We start from the raw sequence: 19,509 nt of genomic DNA, 5'->3' as shown, positions 1-19,509 counted from the left end.
GTCATAATTAAAGGTGAAAAGGCACACTTCAATAATGGCAGCACTTGCCTTGGCTCCATGCAAAATGGCGGTGTGGGTTTAGTCTCGTCAAAGTGTTGTTACAAGCATGATCACGTACATTCATATACACCAGTGGATGCACATGGGAATGCTCACGGGAACACATGGATCTGTATGTTCTTGTGAGCAAAGCACTGAACACCCAGGCTAGAGTTGAGGTCATCCATTAACCTGTCTTGATGCGTGCAATGCAATTTCCTTAACAACATGAATTCCTCCCTTGGGGATAGGAAGGTGCTTTGCAAACTTGGCTGTGAGCATTTGTGTCAGCAGAATAGAACAAGAATTGCCCTCGGTTGCGCACAGTCAAATTGTACTATATGCACTCATCCATTGCAACACACTTAAAATGCAACATTTTAAGTGTGTTAAATGATGCACATGTCAGTGAACGTTTTAAACGTAAAAAAGGTAAAAACTGCAGCATGCATGATTTTGCATGAGTGCATGCTCCACACACTAACAAGAAGTATGAAAATGCACTTTATACTACATGGCAGTTTGTCAAGAGTCATGATGGGTTGACAGGCAGCGAATGAAGTGTCCGAAACGATGTCCACCGACCGGATGGAGTGATGAGTCAGCTCGTGTGCAGGTGCTGTGTGGATTACTATATCACAGGAACGTGAGAGGTAGTGGCATAATGGAGATGCCTTCATCCAACACCGGATTGACCATAGGCTTAAGACGAGAGGCTAGTGTCTCCATCACGTGATGCATGTTGTCTATGTGTGTTTTATTCAAGGCTGAGTGCTTCGGCCCTGCTCGTGAGAATAAAAAAAAGTAGCACAAACTAATTACAAATTAGAGGTTAAAATTAGGATTGTGTATTGCCACAAAAAGGTGAATTATTGAATGTAGCACTTAACGGACAATTGTACTATTGCATCACTGTTTACCACTGAATAATTATAGATGTCCCTGCTCTTTTTCATGCAGTGTTTCACATCCACAAACTACAGTGTGCTTTGTGAATCCTCATAAGTAACTGCTATTATGGGTGTTATATATTGAGCATGTTTATATTTTTTTTTTAAACGGCAGTCAATGATTGGGAAATTCAATAAAAGTAGTAAACGGGAGCTAACTGGCCAACACGCTTGCAAGGCAGTAGGCAATATGGTTAGGCAGGCGTGCAGACGAAAGGCAAATGGTGACATTGATTGGATGAGCGATTAAGAAAGTGATGTGGAACATGGGGCAGAGTGGATGAGTAAGACCGAGATCACAGGGGCTGGGAAATGGATAATGTTACAGGAAAGAGACAAGGTCAACCACCGAACTAAGAGGATAGCAAGATGAATCTAGGAATTGTAAATATTGATAACTGATATGCGCTCCCAGGACTACATGTTTTCCATTAATGTCTCATAGATTAGGAAGCAAATGTAATGATTCATTCTTAATTATCACATGTGACAGCCTTTAAGCCGCACAAGTGGGACATCAACTGGAGAGGGTTCCATTTGTTTTGCAGGGGCTATTAATTACTCGGAACAATATCTACACGCACTGCTGGTGATTTCATTTAGAGAGTGCTTTAAGCAAATGTAAAGAACCACTAATTTTCTACCAAGCAGCAAACATTTGTACGAGCGCTTTGGAAATTCTGCCAAAATTCTGGCCAAAATTGGCCATAATATAACAATATCTAGTAAATGATGATTCCATCAAGATTTTAAAAAATTCTGAAGAAGTGTCTAATATACAATATAACAGAATGCAAATTACGTCATTTTATAAATTGTAACAGAAGCTTATATTATATAACTGTGAAAAGCAGTAATTATCTTTGATAGCATTGTAAATATCTATGCAACATTGTGCGTACACATATTCGATGTACACTTTTAGAGGCTATACGTTAAAAACAGATGGAAAATGTTTTTTTTATATATATAAAGACTGATCGTTTTATATTACTTAAAAACCTGTGCAGTAATCCTCATAATTATAAGGTTATCACAAAAAATTGATTTGGTGATACTCGAACTCATAAAAAAGGCAATGAACTCACTCAGGGTGTAATCAGAGAACAGATAAACAAGCAATTAGTCAAGGCAGGTAGATGTGTGATCGATAAGTAGTTAAATAAATAAATACATATTATAAAACATTTAGCAATAACATGAAATACTTTACATTCATTCAATCCTGTAGCCAGAAAATCAATATCAATGAATTATTAGAAACTATAATCTATTAAGTGACAATTGTCAACAAGCAATAAATGATCAAACAAAACAAGTAGATGAATTGCACACTATAAACTAGATCAATGTCAGATATCAAATCAATATTTCTTATCGATGGTTCATTCCCTTAAAATAAATATATAATGTAACATTTTGTCAAGCGGTCCTCCACACTTAATTGTAGTCTGCATATGACATACGTTCAACATTTACACTTTTTCACATACAATACATAGCGCTGATTCAATACCAACCCGTGACTAAATGATGAGATATTTCATGATGCGTCATTGCTATAGCAAACATAATATCCGACGATACATCATCATTTCATGTTTGCACGGTGGGATCTCAAAACTTCTAAATTTACTGGGACAGTTATTGTACTGAGTACCATTCCAGAACACTGTGACCTCTAAACAAAAGCAACCATTTCAGTAACCATACATTCTGCACTGTACTTAAGTAACCCAGGACTGCAATTACCATGATTTTAGCCTCAATGCTGGAACTTAAGGGCTTGAAACTAGTGTGTTTTTTTATTATTCATTATGAAGTTGCTTTCATCCTTGGCACTTCAGATAGCCCATGACAATGAATCCAGTGACCTGAGTTTGATTCATGGCCACAGTTAACCATCAGTGGTATGCGAACTCTACCCTGGGTTCTTCACCGTCCCACACGGAATGGCGTGGTAAAGTATGGTCAAATAACCTCCACGGTCAACACAGTGTGAGGAGGCCTTCATCCAGCAGTGGATTGGCAAAAGTCTGTAAATAATTAGGTAATCGTAGATGATGGCAAAAACTCACACTCAATCACTGCATTGTTATTTAATCATCACTTTACAAATTAATAATGGGATTCCATGTGTGTTTAGAGAGTCACGTGAGTATAACTTTCATTGTTTAGGTGAATATAATTTAGCCATTCCTCTATCTAATCACGTCTTTAATTAGATAATAATATGATGGGAAGGTGCATCGGACAATTATCTGCAGCAATAGGCATACGTTTATATGCAGCACTGCGTTCATCTTTCAAGCCATGGAGCACAAATATACAACCATGAGAGTGGCCCATTTTTGAGCGGGGGAATTTGACGTCAATTGCACACAATCTGAAAGTGGTAAACCTCACACGCACCAGCAGGTACTTTATATTCAAATCCCTTTGTGTAGTTTCATATGAAGCTTTACACGCCGGAAATTAGTTGCAGAGATGCCTGGCATGGCGGATGAGAGGATGCCCCGTGGTTATGGGCAGGATCTCTCGTAAGCTTTCTGAATGATCCAATAAACATGGGTTCAACCACTTTGCTAAGCAAAATTTAAGTCGCGTCAATTTATGCCCGCCAATGTAAAGTGAAATAGCTTAATGCTAAGTCGTTTGGCTTTGGTCATAACACATTACTGTACAAGAATTTCAAATATCGGCAGCAGACCTATAATTCAACCCTAGACTTATTTACAAAGGGCTACTAAATGGAGAGTCAGGCACATGACAGCACGTAAATATCAAAGGTATTATAACACCTATTGTACGATGACAAAAACAATAAGTGTTATTTATGCTGTTGGAAGTTTACGCATCTAAAACATGCAGTGGACTAACAGCTGTGTGCAGACGGCATGAGAATGAGCTAACAACATCCAGAGTAGCTTGCCTGAAAACACACATAACTCAACATAATCACGAATTGACAAATGTTATGCCTACCACCTGTGAAATTATATGAACAAATTATTTACATGAAACGCAAGCCCATCGAGTGCAGTATATAATTTAGAATTGGATAGTGTGATGTGTTTTACATCAATTGACAGAATACACTATACCTTAATAACTACAGTTCGTGTACTGAGCACCACTCGTGTATACAATACCTGTCATGTTATGTGCTTGACTGCACTGGACATAGAAAATAATTTGCCATACATTGAACATGTAAAACAGTGCACGTTAATCATGTATGCCTTACAATGATTATAAATATAAGACATCGGGTTGTCAATACAGTACACTCACCCAGCTTAATAAACATTGCTACAGTATATATTATAGACTGTCAGTACACTCACCAAACTTAATAACCAGGTTACAGTCCACATTATATATTACCAGTACACTAACTCCGATTAAGAACCAAGCTACAGTCTATATTAGTGTTTTTTTATTATCATTAACTTTTATTATTTTTATTCACTTTTTTATTTTTCTATCTACGTGACTTTTACCGAAAGAACCAAAGAATATTAATTCCTGCAGTCACGAAAGTTTAAAGTCAAATGAAGACCTCTCCATCCAATGTGTTATTTCACCAGACTTCATGTGCAAATCAGTGTGCGTTGGTGAAAGGGAAAAAACAAACTAAACACAACAAGCAGTTTTTTACCCCCCCCCCCTCGTCACACGGCGTCACAAAGTCAGACCCCCCTCAAATATGACGTCACAAAGCTCTGCCCCCCCCCCCAAAAAAATATATTTCAATTTTGAAAATAAAAAATGCTTCAAATCACTTTAAACTATTGTCATTGTAGTGCGTATTTAATGTGGCGCTGCACTCTGATGTTGTAGGAGAAAACACGTATTAAAAAGGAGGCGTTGGAAAGTTGAAATTTAGCATAAAATTCACTTGAAAATATTCAACGTCTAACTAAAACTGCAGATGTTCAGAATATATTGAAATTCTCTTATTATAAAATATTAAAAGTAATTATAACTATAAAAAATACTTGAAACTTTGTAGTAGAACGAAGCAAAATGGAGAGTACAATTATAACAATCACATATTCATTCCACAGAATGAAAAGCCCTGGTAGAATCATTAAAATAAAAATGTTTAATAACAATCATTAAAATATTTTACAAAATGTGTGCTTCTCCATTCTCCCATGGAGAAGCAAAATGCTCCTTCATGGAATAAATAAAAGGTGACCTTAGTAAATTTAAATAATCAAATAGTTTGAAAATTAATCAAAATTAGTGTTGTTATAACAATTATATTGTTTATATTTAGTTGCGCATTTTGATGTGACGTCACATTTCTCAAACCCTCCGCCCCTCGTCACACATCGTCACAAATGTCTGACAACCCCTCCCTCCCCTAGGTGTGTGACGTCATTTATGGACGGCCCCATAGCTCCAGTGGCTTCCTAATATCGGAAGGAAAAGCAGTCCAGACGGCCGCAGAAGCGTTTTGTAAAAGCGCATGTCGTGGTAACCGTCTTTTGTTCGATGGCTAGCCAAAAGCTGCTGCGAGGGTGACTGGAGTTCGCATGATGGTTTATGCTCCTTGACGAGATCAGAAAGGTATTGTGGTTCATTTGTGGCAAGCACTTAGTGTGTCACGAGTGCGACCTTATGTCTTTGACGGCCACAGACGCGCATCTTAAAGGGCGCGATGCAGTGAACGTCTTTGTTCAAGATGGAGAGGCTTTCATGCAAACTATTATTATTTCACCTGGAAGTTATTTTACCTGCACAAATCCGAGTAAAAGTGGGGTGGTCTACGGGAGTACCACATGAACAACCTAAACCTCTGCTCTGTGATTGGCTAATACTGACCCTAATCTATTCAAATTCCAGGCACAAATATTGTATAATATAGCACAGATGTATTTATCATGTATACTATTTCCAACGTATCGGAAATGTTGAATTGGATCAGAGCAAATAATATTCACACGTGCAGGTTTTATGTTGACGTAAGTGTGTTGGCATGATTTGTGTCGCCATGATTTGTTTGCCAGAGTAACTGCCATGCACAAAGCCACGTTGATGTAATTTGTCAAGTTTAGTTTTCCCCTCAGAGAAGTGGACAAAAAGAAAGTCAACGTGGCCGATGTCGACTTAAGTGCTCGCGTGCAGAAGCTTATGTCGACATCAGCTCTAAATATCGGCATCCGTGCCGATCTCACGGCCAAAACCTCGTGAGATTTATGTGCCAAGTGCTACATATATAGCAGCCCACATAGAAAAGACAAATGCTGCCATTTTGTAATGGTTAGCATCCTGGGCTTGCAATACAGAGGTCACCAATTCAATCTCCTGGCGTGCCAGTTGAAACAATGGACAATTAACCCCCCCTCTCCACCTCAATCCACCCAGCAGTATACATGGGTACAGATATATATGGTGGGGTAGTGTGAATACCCCCACATCTTCCAAGAGTAGGCAGACTTTCCAGGGGGAGCTCACCAGAGCCTCCTTGTGCCAGTAGTGACACTAGCAGGCAACTGGAGAGGCATCTTTACATTGTAAATAATACCGGAATATCAGTTAAATTCTGGTCCTGAAATGACAATCACCTTATTTTGGATATGACCGCCATTTTAATTGCATGTGAAACTAAATAAATCCACAAGACTAATAATGAGCCGTTGCAATAGAATGCAGATTTTTTAAAAAATGGCGTTTTACATGCTCCCCGCGGCACGATTGCATCGGGGGGTGGGGTTTCAAGCAACAGTGTCCACGACAAAATGCTACGGGCGCGAGAAGACAAACACCAAGTCCCGTCCTCTGGCGCACACGACACCCGGGCAAAGTCTTCGTAACGCGTACGAGCGTTACACGAGGGCGTCTCCTCCGGTCGTGAGCGTTCACCCTCGAGCCACGCGTAGCCCTTTCAAGCCCTTCGAGCCCTCTCGAAAACCCGCGACCGTTGATCAATGGGGGTGCCGCTGCCAATGAATGGCGCAGCCCCCCGCGGGCGTGCGACCGCCGATCGCCGGCCAAGGTGGCAGCGACAGAAACGCTGTGCCCCTTGGTGGGGGGGGGGGCGGGGGGCAGGCTGGGTGAATGCTCGTCCGAACATGATGGGGTAGTCGTGGAGAAAGATCGCCGTTCGTAGGTTAATGGAACGAGATGCGTGTTGTTGAGGGTGAATAGCAAGTTGTGCGGGATGTTGCACTCTCTGCCCCCACCCCAGTGTGTCTGCTTTAGCCGCCCAATGCTCTGCTTTACATGATAACCAACACAAAGACAAAGATCCCTCATATAGCCTTAACAGACGGCGGTGGGTAAGGGGCCGTCCATAAATGACGTCACGAGATTTTTGACGATTTTTGACCCCTTCTCCCTCGTCACACGGCGTCACAAAAAGTCAGACCCCCCCCCCTCAAATATGACGTCACAAAGCTCTGCCCCCCCCCCCAAAAAAAAACATGCTGCAAATCGCTTTAAACTATTATCATTGTAGTGCGTATTTAATGTGCCGCTGCACTCTGATGTTGTAGGAGAATGTTTTTTTTAATTAAAAAGTCTATTTAATTAAGTAGAACGTGTTGTCTATATTTATTTAAAGTTGCGCATTTTCATGTGACGTCACATTTCTCAACCCCCCGCCCCCTCGTCACAAATGTCTGACCCCCCCCCCCAGGTGCGTGACGTCATTTATGGACGGCCCCAAAGTGCCGTTCACGAGCACCTATGAAGGCCGGCAGAGTGGCCAACTCCACGCCTTCGTCTCGCCAGTGGTGATGTTTTGTTTACACACCGCTCCAGGTACTCATTTGAGGCTGAGTCGACCTAGGGGAGGCCCAGGACCGCTCCAGATAATTATCGTCATTGGTGTCGGCCGTGAGCGGGATTCGAATCTCGGGTCGTCGGGTTCGTAGCGCGCACGTGCTAACCGCGACACGACCACGTGCAAAAACACATGCACGCGCATTAACACAAGCATCGAAGGTCACCCCTGTAGAGATACAACGGGAAAACACTTTCTCTTCAATGGGCCAATTATATTATTTTCCAAGTTGATCAAAAGGTAGAATGTACAGTACGTGTTGTACCTATGAATGGACAGAAGCAATAAGTGATAAATACATGAGAAAAGAGATGCCAAGGAATGTTTGCATGGTAATGTAAACAGACGAGCTGTTTCAGGAACAGCTCAGCATATGTAACGTATGCTTGGGTTAGGCTATGCACCCAATATATGTGTAAACTTTGTATAATATTTTGCCGATTTGTTTTTATTACTAAAAACATGGTCCTGAAGTTGACAAAATTAAGAAACAGCATTGAATGTGCATCACATTCAAATCCGTTTCGCACCTCCAATTAGCACGGTTGGCTACGTTTGTCTTGGCTATGGGTGGCTACGTACGGTGCACAAGAATTTCAACATACACTCTTCTGAACTCACCGAGTACCATTACAACAGGTTCCAACGCGTGTTTGGGTGAAAGCTTGCAACTTCCTATAACAAAGCAAGCCACATGGCCCACAAGCAAGTTGGCGACATAGCCCACTCGGTGTTGGTTTGGCCCAATGGGGCTGCCGTAGGAATGTGGGCTGAGACTCCCAACTCGGTTCTCAAACCCATCATTAAATGGCTGTGGCGATATGGCATCAAGCTGGTTAGCTTTGCATTCTGAGTCCAGTGTGCTATAACATAATCAATGCTTAGCCAGTCACGGCTGTAATGCTACAAGAATTTGCCAAAGCGTCCTGTTGATTGTATTTAAAACTAATGCTTTCTCAGCAGCATGCCAGGAAGCCAACACATATTTGTATGCTGATGGCATTGTGCTGTTATTTGCAAATACGTCAGAACTAGAGATTGCATACCAATATTTCCATAATAAATGCATAACCAGATACCCAATTTAAGTTAAATATTACAAGCAAGTTGATAAAAGGTAAATAATATACTTAAAATGTTTGGACTCATCTTAGCCTGATTTTCTCTCTTTTGATACTTATCAATCAAGTGCATTGTGAACATGAAAAGTTCCCTTTAAAAGGGAATAGCATAAGCTGAATCTTTGACAATTCCCTTTCATAACACAGTATCTGACGTTATTGTATTCTTAAATTCCAGCTTGAATGCTGTCAAAGTAAAGTATCTTAAATCAGAGAGTCACCGTAGTGGCTATTCAGTTATATGACTAACACGACTCACTTGAAGTGGAACTGATTCACTCACCACTGATTTGTAATAAAAAAAAACTGAACTGGCCCCCACAATCTCCTGTAATTGGACCATCATCACAAAGTGAAGTCTCGATATAATTTTACAAATGGCGAGTTCCTACCACCAGCTCAGAAAAAAAATCTCGACAGAATATTAACACAGCATTAATTCAAGGCACAATTATGCGTCATTTTAAATTCCTTACCAGGTCTGAAATAAACTATTTTTTGTGAAATTTTGCAGTGTTCTGCAACAATCTCAATACGTGTTAAGCGTTTTTTTAATAATCATCTTAAAATAATATTAGTTATCAGGTATATAGTGGTGTTTTTTTCAGCTAGCACTGCAATAAAGTGCGTACCTGATATAAAGTGCATACATTTATTTAATACTAATTAATTTATCAGGGTGATTAAATAATTTCTAACCTACATGCAGGTTCTAAGTTATAAACACCTGTATAAATATGCAAACAAAATGAACACACTATTTGTACTCTCAGGATAATATAAAATCGCATAGTTATTTCAATCAAATTATCTGCATGGACAATCATAAAAAAAACACGTTATCACTGTAGTTAGACCCAGCTTACAAACATTGCACTTGAATTCAGAATACAGTATTTCCTCGTTATTCTCAAACTTGCTAACCGAGATTTCCACTATCTTTGAATCGCATCTAAAACTCTACATGACTGCATCGAGAGAGGGAAAAAGAAAGCGAAGAGAGGAAAAAGTGATGAGAGATAAAGTGATAATGGACAAAGTGATGGGAGATAACGTGATGAGATAGATAGAGATAGATAACTCCTCGAAGCATCTGCAGACGTTGTGAGTACAATATTCGTAGGCCAATATAATTATCCGCGAAATGTGCTATTCACGAGCATCTCCGGAACGTGTCCCTTGCGAACGAGGGAACACTGAAAAATGAGTGGTTGGTTTAATCGGAGGGTAGTTCAGGAAAGGAGGGGTGGAAGTGGGATGCGGTGGTAGGGGGTGCTATGAATGAACAGTAGGGTTTCTTGAAGCAAAAGGCTGTGAAAGAAGTAATTGCTCAACCGTGGCCCATTTGGCAATGGAAAAATAGCAAACTGGGGATGTGGTCCACAGGGCTGTAGCCAAATTTAACCCCTAAATGCATCTATGTTATATTAGCATTGTGCTTGCTACATTTCTAATTAATTCATATTGTCTGCTGACTTGGTCAATATAAAAAGTCCAATTTCGATACCAGAGAAACAATATAAGCAGAATGGCGCAATTGTGTTTACGTAATATATTAAAGGGAAAAAGAAAACTGTAATTTGAAAATCCCTGCTGTAAATTTGTCTCATTTTCTTTTACCTTGAAGGGTTTTTTTAATTCAAAAAAACTTTGTGAAATTGTTCATAAAAATAACATGAGAGTGTTGATGCCGGTGTTTATAATTAAATGTGTCATTTATAAAGATGCACTGAATGGCACATTTTGCAGTTATACCAGTGTCTCTCAGTACAGATGCTGAAACACTACTGGAAATAAAATTGCACACAATAATCTAATTATACATTTTAAGTTCTACTGGAAATATTTATACTCTTCGGTTCTTTCGGTAAAGTCACGTACGTGCGTGACTTTACCGAAAGAACCAAAGAGTATGGATCCTTGCAGTCACGGAAACCTCAAATCTAGAATGGAAATATTTATTTTTGCCTCAAATGTTGATGAATGTATGTATGTTGAACTTCTTTCACACCGTATGTAGCCAACCGTGCTAATTGGAAATGCAGGAGAAGGATAACTAAACACAAAAATCAGTTCTAAAGAAATTAGTTTTTAATCTTTATTTTAAAGTGCATAGCTCGAGTGGTTTCCTAATATCGGACGGTAAGAACATTCCAGACGGCTGCAAAAGAGCATGTGAAAGTGCACGATGCAGTGACCAACTTTGTTTGATGGCTAGCCCAAATCCGCTGCGAGGATGACTGGTGGAGTTCGTGTAATGGTTCATGCTCCTCGACGATATCAATAAGGTATTGTGGTTAGTTTGTGACAAGTATTTTTTGTGTGTCATGAGTGCAAACTTATGTATTCATTCAGCAACCGGAAGCCAACGCAACTTGGCAAGCACCGGACGGACATGGTCGGATCTTGCAGACGGACATGGTCGGATATGTTGACACTGTTAACCCTTCGCCATTCCAGTGATGAACGTGTAAGAAAAAATAAAATAAGTAATATTTAAAACGACTTTTTTTTTTTTAAACACGCTTTAATGAAATGTATCGTACTAGTAATGGAAGAACTCCAGGAAGTGGCCCCGAAGATTTCCATAACGTAAGGGGACCGTGGTTATTTACAGCCAACGTGAGTTTACCATGGACCATTAGAGCCAAGCCGAAACATAACGTATAAAAACGAATGTTTTCAAATATATGTGCATTTTAATTTTTTTTATGATAGAATATAGTATTGTCATCAGTATGAACATATGTATACCAAGTTTACAGTCGATACCACATTTGGAAGTGGGTAAAAATTGAGTTACAAGATTTGAGGATACCGACAACAACAGAGTGAGTTAACAAAAAGCGTGTAATAATAAAAGAACGTTATCGGTACGTTTTCAGGTCGGAAAAAAAGTACCGAGGCTCTCACAAGGCCATGAGGGAGGGCGAGTAGCACAGTTTGGCGCCAGCTATCATCGTGCAGTCGCTCCAGTTCTCTGCGGTGAGTATAATGTCTTTACAAACAACGGTGCTATGCCTCTCTAGATAAAAATGAATGCTAATTACTTGCTCGTTACGAAATCCAGCAGTGAACGGGACCCCCCACCCTGCGACTTGCAGACGTCTCAGAACAAGAAAGGGTTAACACACTGTGCTGTGCACCCATTGACCCTGCATTCATATCCCAGCTACAGCTAACATCAGTGGAATGTGACAACTGAACTTGTCCTGGGTCTCCACTTGGTCAACGCAGCTTTAATCAGAACCTAGTTTGGTGTATAAATATCGGCACCAAAGGCACTGACCAGCATGATAAAGTTTGGCCAAACAACCCTCCTGAGTGACACGGCATTGGGAGGCCTTGATCAAACAGTGGATTGCAAAATTGTGCTGCAAAATCTATGATTAACCACTGAGCTACCACTCCACCCCTGAACATATTTTTTGCTGAATGATTAATATACAATGCAAAGTATTTGCACGTATAATAATAGTATATATTGGACAAACATTCTATGCAGTGAAAGTATAACCATGCAGGCACCATTACTTTTAACAGTAGTATGAGGTTTTATATGGGTCAGTGTCAAACTCTTCAGGTGAAGCGTTTTTTTTTTAATGGGCATGGCAGTAATTTTATAGCAGAGTTCAAATGATATATTGCCAATTAAACAGGGGGAAAATATATATTTGAGTATACAGCATACAATGTAGAGAATGCGAGAGCCTAATACACGTTTTAAATATTACATTTCCTTTTCATTATTAACTAATCAACTATAGGTTAACTACAGATAATAATTTGCTTATGAAGTCGTTCCTAAAAGATGTTATTTTTAATGTGACCAACAATCACACCATTCTCAACTTTGTGAAAATGACTTTGTGGTTGCATTGCCATCAAGATTTAATGCCTAATGTGAACATAGATTATAGTTTTGATTTAAAGCTTTTGTGACTGCAGGGATTCATATTCTTGGTTCTTTCGGAAAAGTCACGTAGAAGGGAAACAATAAAATAATAAAAATATAAAAAAAAATTCTCACGACGTTTCGACTGCAACACAAGCAATCATCATCAGGTATGAAAACCACAACAAGAAAATTTGAATTTGAAAATTTGAATTTGAAAATTTGAATTTTCTTGTGGTTTTCACACCTGATGATGATTGCTTGTGTTGCAGTCGAAACGTCGTGAGAATTTTATTGTTTATATTTTTATTATTTTATTGTTTCCCTTCTACGTGACTTTACCGAAAGAACCAAGAACATAGACTATAGTGTCGTGATGTGACTGACAGTGAACCCTCATGTAACGATGGCAGATTTATTGGGTTTAACAGTGTGGTATGAATGGAAAGTATATAATAGTTGCGACAAAAAGTTACCCACAAGCACTCTCGTAGCACTATTGTAATACATTTAACTACAGATTATGCAAAGGCATGATTGTAAACAAGCTTGAGTGCAGATTCAAGCATTTTGGTTAAGGATGTACAAACAACAAGGGATACATCGTCTGAATACTAATTTGTATGTATTTTCAGATATCGGGCAGTCCATCAATTATAGTTGATGTTTTACCAATACGTACATCCATCATGCTTTACCCTTCCAAGATGCTCCAATAATGCCGCATAATCATGAAAATCAAGTTGCTGTAATGCAGTGCTTTCCGACTTAATTGGGTCTCGCCATGAAGCGATGCCAATGTTTCATTAACCTTAGGCCTTCACGCGTAGACTTTGATACATATATTTTAACTCTATTCACATTCAGGAGTTCCGTGAGTAAGTGCACGCCATTTACAAAATCAAGACCAGTCAGTTTCAATCCATAGCACTGTGACTCATACTCACCGATGTGTGGTGTCTCGATGTATTTGCAGTTCAAAAATGAAGGCTAATAATCACAACCCCTCAAACATGAGTGTTGAACAGCCTTGGAGTTCAGGCTCACATGTTACTGATACCAGACTGGGAGATAAAATGGAATATGATGACCATGCTCTAATATCACAGCAGAGAAAAAAAACTGCATAATTTCACTGTTGAGATCATGATTTGTTTCAAGGTTTAAGTATGGTGAATAATTGCTAAAATACAGGGGACTTCAAAAAAATGTGAACACTTAAATGGGTCGATCGTTTTTAATGGAATAGAATGGATAATACACTGTAACATGATAACAAATGTATCTTAATCGCTTCAAAAAGTCTCCACTTGTTCGCCATCGTTGTCAACGCGTGCCTGGAATCTTCTCCAGGTGGTCTCCAGAGCCTGGAGGCACACTTCTTGTGGTGTTGTTGCAAATTATCAGAAGTGTTAACATTTTTTTCAAGCACCCTGTATTTTTTTTGCATTTAACGTGAATGATGGTAGGTGATATACCCAATATGTATTTGAAAACCATGAATTTCCATTATTTTAACATTATCGATACCGTTCAGTCTGTAGAGGATGTCAGTGTTCACCACTTTACATGAAACTGATCTAATTTGAAATGAGAACAATAGCTTCAGTGAAATAAGTGAGCACAATTGTTTTACTTTTGCTGCTTTCATCAACAGTGATATTGATCCAAAACTTGGGAATATATTCATCAGCAATTGACTATCAATCAAAAAATGTATCTAAAAAATTATCGTATAGGGGTGTAATATGTTCAGTTCTTGCAAAGTAGTTTTAATTGTATTTTATATTTTTGAAATCACGAAACCTTCAAATAATGCATGGCACCTGAAAGAAATTGCCCATACATATATTTCGTGGAGATAAAAAGCAAAAACTAGCAAATGCAATACTTAGCCATTAACAAAAATGAAATTACTGTAATGGTAATGAAAATAATAAATACAAATCTGAGTAATCGAGAATTGGTACATTGCAGTCAATAAATTAGTTCATAAACTAGTCACAGTGTGAACTAAGCTATTTCATGCAGGAAACGCAGCATGGCACCCAATTAATGCAATATAGCCAGAAATGGTTCTCGAAGGTGCAACATCTCTCCACTGCCGGCAACTCTGTGGAAACGTGCATGGAGTCACAAGGCAGTTTAAACCGCAGCAGCTAATGAAATGCCCACCACTTCAAAATTACACAAATGTCCGGTGGCAATTTGAGGAAGGCTTGGCCATGTGTTACGTTAAAAAGTTAAAGCGGTGTATTGCTCAAATAAGCTTGAGGCAGTGGTCCATCTCCTTTTCATATCCCTGAGATAGTGGTGGCAAATACACATTTCTATGATGGGACCAAGTGTGTCCATAGGATTTTACTATGATATAGGTTTTTGGGTTAGATCGCATGACTATGAATGTGTCTTTAAACCCGCCACCACCCGTCACAGCCAATTAGTAAGGTTAGCCACGTAAACAGAACATGCCAATTCGTTACTAGCACAGCACACCGGTGTGTTGGAGAGCAAAGCCACAACATTTACAATCTGAGTACGACGTTTCAACTGTTGACCTCCCCAATATGTGGTACCTATGTTATCCATTCCAGAAGGATAAAGGGCTGAGTGTACCGCTTACCAGAATTTGAACTCGCAACCATCCAACGTCCAGCTGCACACTCTACCGCTGTTATGTTAGAATACTTTATTTACATTTTCACTCTTTAATGTATGCAGTAAACTTTGCAGTATATAGCATTATTATTATGATACACAGGTGTCTTTTCTGGTTTGCAAATATTATACTTATTTCTGTGTAATTCCTGCAATTTCCCCACGTAGTTCTTGAGATCTTGAAATGTCGTTTCAATCAGATCTCGCCTCCTTCGAATGAAGAATACTGACCTATACCATGTGCTCTTAGGCTAGAACTTAGATATTGAGGTACTAACCACGATTGCCTCTGTATATAACCTTTAAGTGCATCAACAATATTGCAAGGATCAGCATAAGTACGTCACATATCCGACCAATTAACCACATATCCGACGTGTTCGCATATCTGCCCATATCTTTGTCTCCAGTGAGTTGGATATGCAACATTGTAGTACATGGTAGAACACAGAAACAAGTGTGTTGCATTGTGCGCTTACACTTACCTCGCTCGGAAATTCTCTGGCCTGGCTTCTCCATCAAAAACCAACATGAAGTCAAACTCCTGCTCCAGAGCAAAAGAAAGGAAAGTCAATTGGATTCGACTCTTGTTCGTGGCCACGATGATCCAGGTGCAATTGGCTTTGTTGGGGTATCCATACGGAAATCCGGGGCTTTCAATAGTTCCATTCAGACCTTGAAGGGTTTCATCACAGGTATTCTGACCTGCAGAAAGAACAGGAAATCACAGCATATGTTACTGATAAGGTACAGATGAATTTGAACAACGAAATGTTTTCTATCTCCCAATTCCAGGTGATTTAATTAAAACTGCATTGTACCAAAAAGAATGCTTTTGAATAGTGAGCCCGTACTGCCTGTTTTCGCCCCTTTACTGAACAAATGGATTGTCTACATTGAACACAATTGTAATGTGCCCTGATGTGTTTTAGATGAGGTGCTATCTCAGCGCCATAACAGTCATCTAGAGTTAATCAGCACCTTGGCAGTGGAGCCTATCTCACACTAATCTGAGGCTTCCGTAAGCCAGATTGCAATGTCACAAACACGGTGTCTGATCATCTCCACAGTTGCTGAATGGATCATCCACAAGCCATCAAAAAATATATATTTGCGTCCCAACTCAAGAGCGTGGCTGGCAAAGGGATGTGGTGAGATATAACAGCATGAGAGGAAGACTTCCTGACATTCCTTAGTTGGAAGCTAAAAGAATAGGTATACTTATACTAAGTGCCTAAATCCCCAATGATTATAATATAATACTAGGGTTTTTCCCCTTTTTTCTGGTAACAAAACTGAAACCTTTTTACGAGGATCCATGTCTGCATTAACCACAACACCTGCAGTCAAAATGCAAACAAAAAACATACTATGATAATATATGCATCGTCCTTGAAACTGATTGGTCCACACCAAGGGACGGTTTTCTTTTGAGCCTCGACTCAATTGGTGCTCGACCAGATGACGCCAAAAGGCGAGGCTCAAAAGAAAGTCGTCCCTTGGTGTGGACCAATCAGTTTCAAGGACAATGCATATATTATCATAGTGTGTTTTTTGTTTGCATTTTGACTGCAGGTATTGTGGTTAATGCAGAAATGAATCCTCGTAAAAAAAGGTTTCAGTTTTGTTACCAGAAAAAAGGGGAAAAAACCCTATTATTACATTTTGGTACTGGCAAAGGAGGTCTAATGATGTTGATTATGATATATTCAGGAATATGATGCAGCATACAAGCAAGACCTGCCTGCTGCATTCTTGTATGTCAAATACAGAACTAATTATGCTGTAAACTGCTTTAAAAATATTCATTTGAAGATAAAATAATCAGCAATGATAAAATCCCATAAATGCATGCTAATTTTGACGACAAAACATTTATATATACACCTTTAAAAGTATAACTGCACTCAAGTAAATAGTTAATGTTAACGTGTGTGTAAGTTTTCTAAATTGTACGTGTGCATATGTTATTAATACATTGCAATTTCCTGCTCAAGTGACCATTGAGACATTGCTCATCTTTCAATAGCCCAGAGCCAGTGGTGGAAATTCTGCTTTCCTATGGCAGGGGGTGAGTATCAATAGGACAACCACTCTTGACTTTCCCACAATGCAATCGTAATTTTATGGAACCCAAAGATATTATGGGCTGAGTCAACCTCCAGCCTGAATTTGAACTTGCAACCTTCCGATTGCGAATGGCTCGGCCAAGGGCTGAGTCACCTGGCTCAGTGGGAGACAGCACAGGAACACTGCCATAAAGATGTAGGCTTACTCTTTGCCACGTAAATTACCTCATATTAGAGCATACATCCTATTTATGGACTTTTCAATTAAAATATGAATCAATTAATTACGTTAGAAAAAATACCATCAAGCAATTTTAAAGGCCATTACATGGGACAATCACACATCTGTCAAGTATATCCTTAGCCAAGGACCTCACACACATCTGTCATTCCAAGGCCATAAAATACCTAAGTACTGCCTTGAGTATGGAAAGTCTCAGCTCTAATTAGTTGCCTCTTTTCTAGGGTCAATTTAATTGTCCCAGTCAGCAGAATACTTCAAACACTTATATTGATGACTTTGTCCTCCCAAATTACTGCATAATTCATGTTAAAGTAGGCATTCCAATTAAATATATTTTCATTTTAAACAAATAACTCCGCATGAATCTTACATACCATCATATGTAAATCCTGTTGCTTATTAGCAGATACAGAAGCACACCCAAAAGCAACCCCAAGAAACCCTTGTTGTAAAACAACATTCTACAAATTTTACTTTTTGTCATTTCAGACATTGTTCAATGGTATAATGCCAAATTTCATGAAATATACAGTTTTACAAAGAAAGGTAATTTGAGCAATTTCTCATATATTTAAAAAAAATAGTAAATTGTGGCTCTACAACTAGACAATTAAATCGCACAAGGAGGAAGACGATAGCTTATCAAGCTCAAGTTTGTCAAGTGTCTTGAAGTGGCATTGGTATCCTAATGGTCCAGTCTCTAGCAGAAGTACATGTTCATGGCCTCTTGAGATATGTTCAGATGCTTATTTACTCATACTTTGCCGTTGTGACATAAGTCAACTATAGTGTAATACACGTATAAATGAAGAAAACATTTAGAGTTGCTTGATATTAAACATCAGATGAACAAAAAATATCTAATTATGAAATTGGTGTTTTGTTAATTATATATTTTCCTATGAACACACAGCAAAAAAAATTGCATGCCATTCCATGCCTTTGCAGAGGCGATTCAGCTGTATGATTGGATATCTGCCACAGACTCCTGCAAATGGGTAGCTTACTGACCTCATAACACCGAGAGGAAGATTAAAGCACACTACACTTGAAGTTAAGCATTTTCCCTTTTAGAACCTTTATCAAAACAGAAACAAAGAGATATCACAGAAGGCCACTCATATAAAGGAAGACTGTGGATCAAAAGATAGCTTATTTTGTCGATAAAGTTAGGTGACCTTAGAAACTTTCGAGTTTCAGGCTGGTAATTAGTCCTGCGGGAGCCTCTGAGAGCCATTACAAAGTTTCGAGTGTGTGTGTAACCAGCAAGGACTACACGAAGCATTTGTGTGACCCTCTGCAGTATCAGTGGAATGGCTTGGCCATTCATGTTGACCTTCGTCTTTTGGCTTTTACATTATTTGCAAATGGAGCCCATTCAGTGAATGTGATTTTCGAGAATAAAACTGCAGGTCACACTCTTATATGTGTTAGATATCTTTCCAGTGTATTGTGGTATCACTCTTTTGGATGTGAGCAATGAAATGCAAAACTCATGAAACAACTGTGCTCTTAGAGTAAACTAATAGTTACCTTTAAGCTCTTTGGTCAATCCACTGCGACATGCATACTTTTCCATGCCATTCAGTCATGGAAGTTGTTTGATCATACTACACACTGGTCAGTGCGAATTAACGACCCAAAAACAAGTAAAATATCACTCGCCACTGATGTTAGCCGGGGCCGATCATCAAACTCGAAGTGCAGTGCACTAACCACTGCGTCACTCCATGATAA

The 19,509-nt window shown here is 39.1% G+C and overlaps 1 protein-coding gene and 1 long non-coding RNA gene across 2 annotated transcripts in view; one reads left to right on the top strand and one right to left on the bottom strand.

The window, feature by feature from the left end:
• The window catches only part of LOC116941582 (CUB and sushi domain-containing protein 3-like), a 409,001-nt gene that overhangs the window by 368,662 nt on the left and 20,830 nt on the right, over positions 1 to 19,509 (bottom strand). Inside the window, exon 2 of the mRNA XM_032952774.2 lies at positions 15,945 to 16,164. Coding sequence (XP_032808665.2) covers positions 15,945 to 16,164 — 220 coding nt within the window. The remainder of the gene's footprint in view (positions 1 to 15,944; positions 16,165 to 19,509) is intronic.
• On the top strand, positions 11,119 to 17,460 carry LOC142924334 (uncharacterized). Its single transcript, XR_012941531.1, has 3 exons — positions 11,119 to 11,376; positions 11,792 to 11,891; positions 16,530 to 17,460. It is a non-coding gene; the product is annotated as an uncharacterized LOC142924334 (long non-coding RNA).

This window comes from Petromyzon marinus, chromosome 12 (genome assembly GCF_048934315.1).
Source record: "Petromyzon marinus isolate PM22_M1 ecotype Great Lakes invasive population chromosome 12, UKy_Petmar_22M1.pri1.0, whole genome shotgun sequence".
Taxonomy (NCBI): domain Eukaryota; kingdom Metazoa; phylum Chordata; class Hyperoartia; order Petromyzontiformes; family Petromyzontidae; genus Petromyzon; species Petromyzon marinus.
This window is presented reverse-complemented; position numbering and strand designations above follow the sequence as displayed.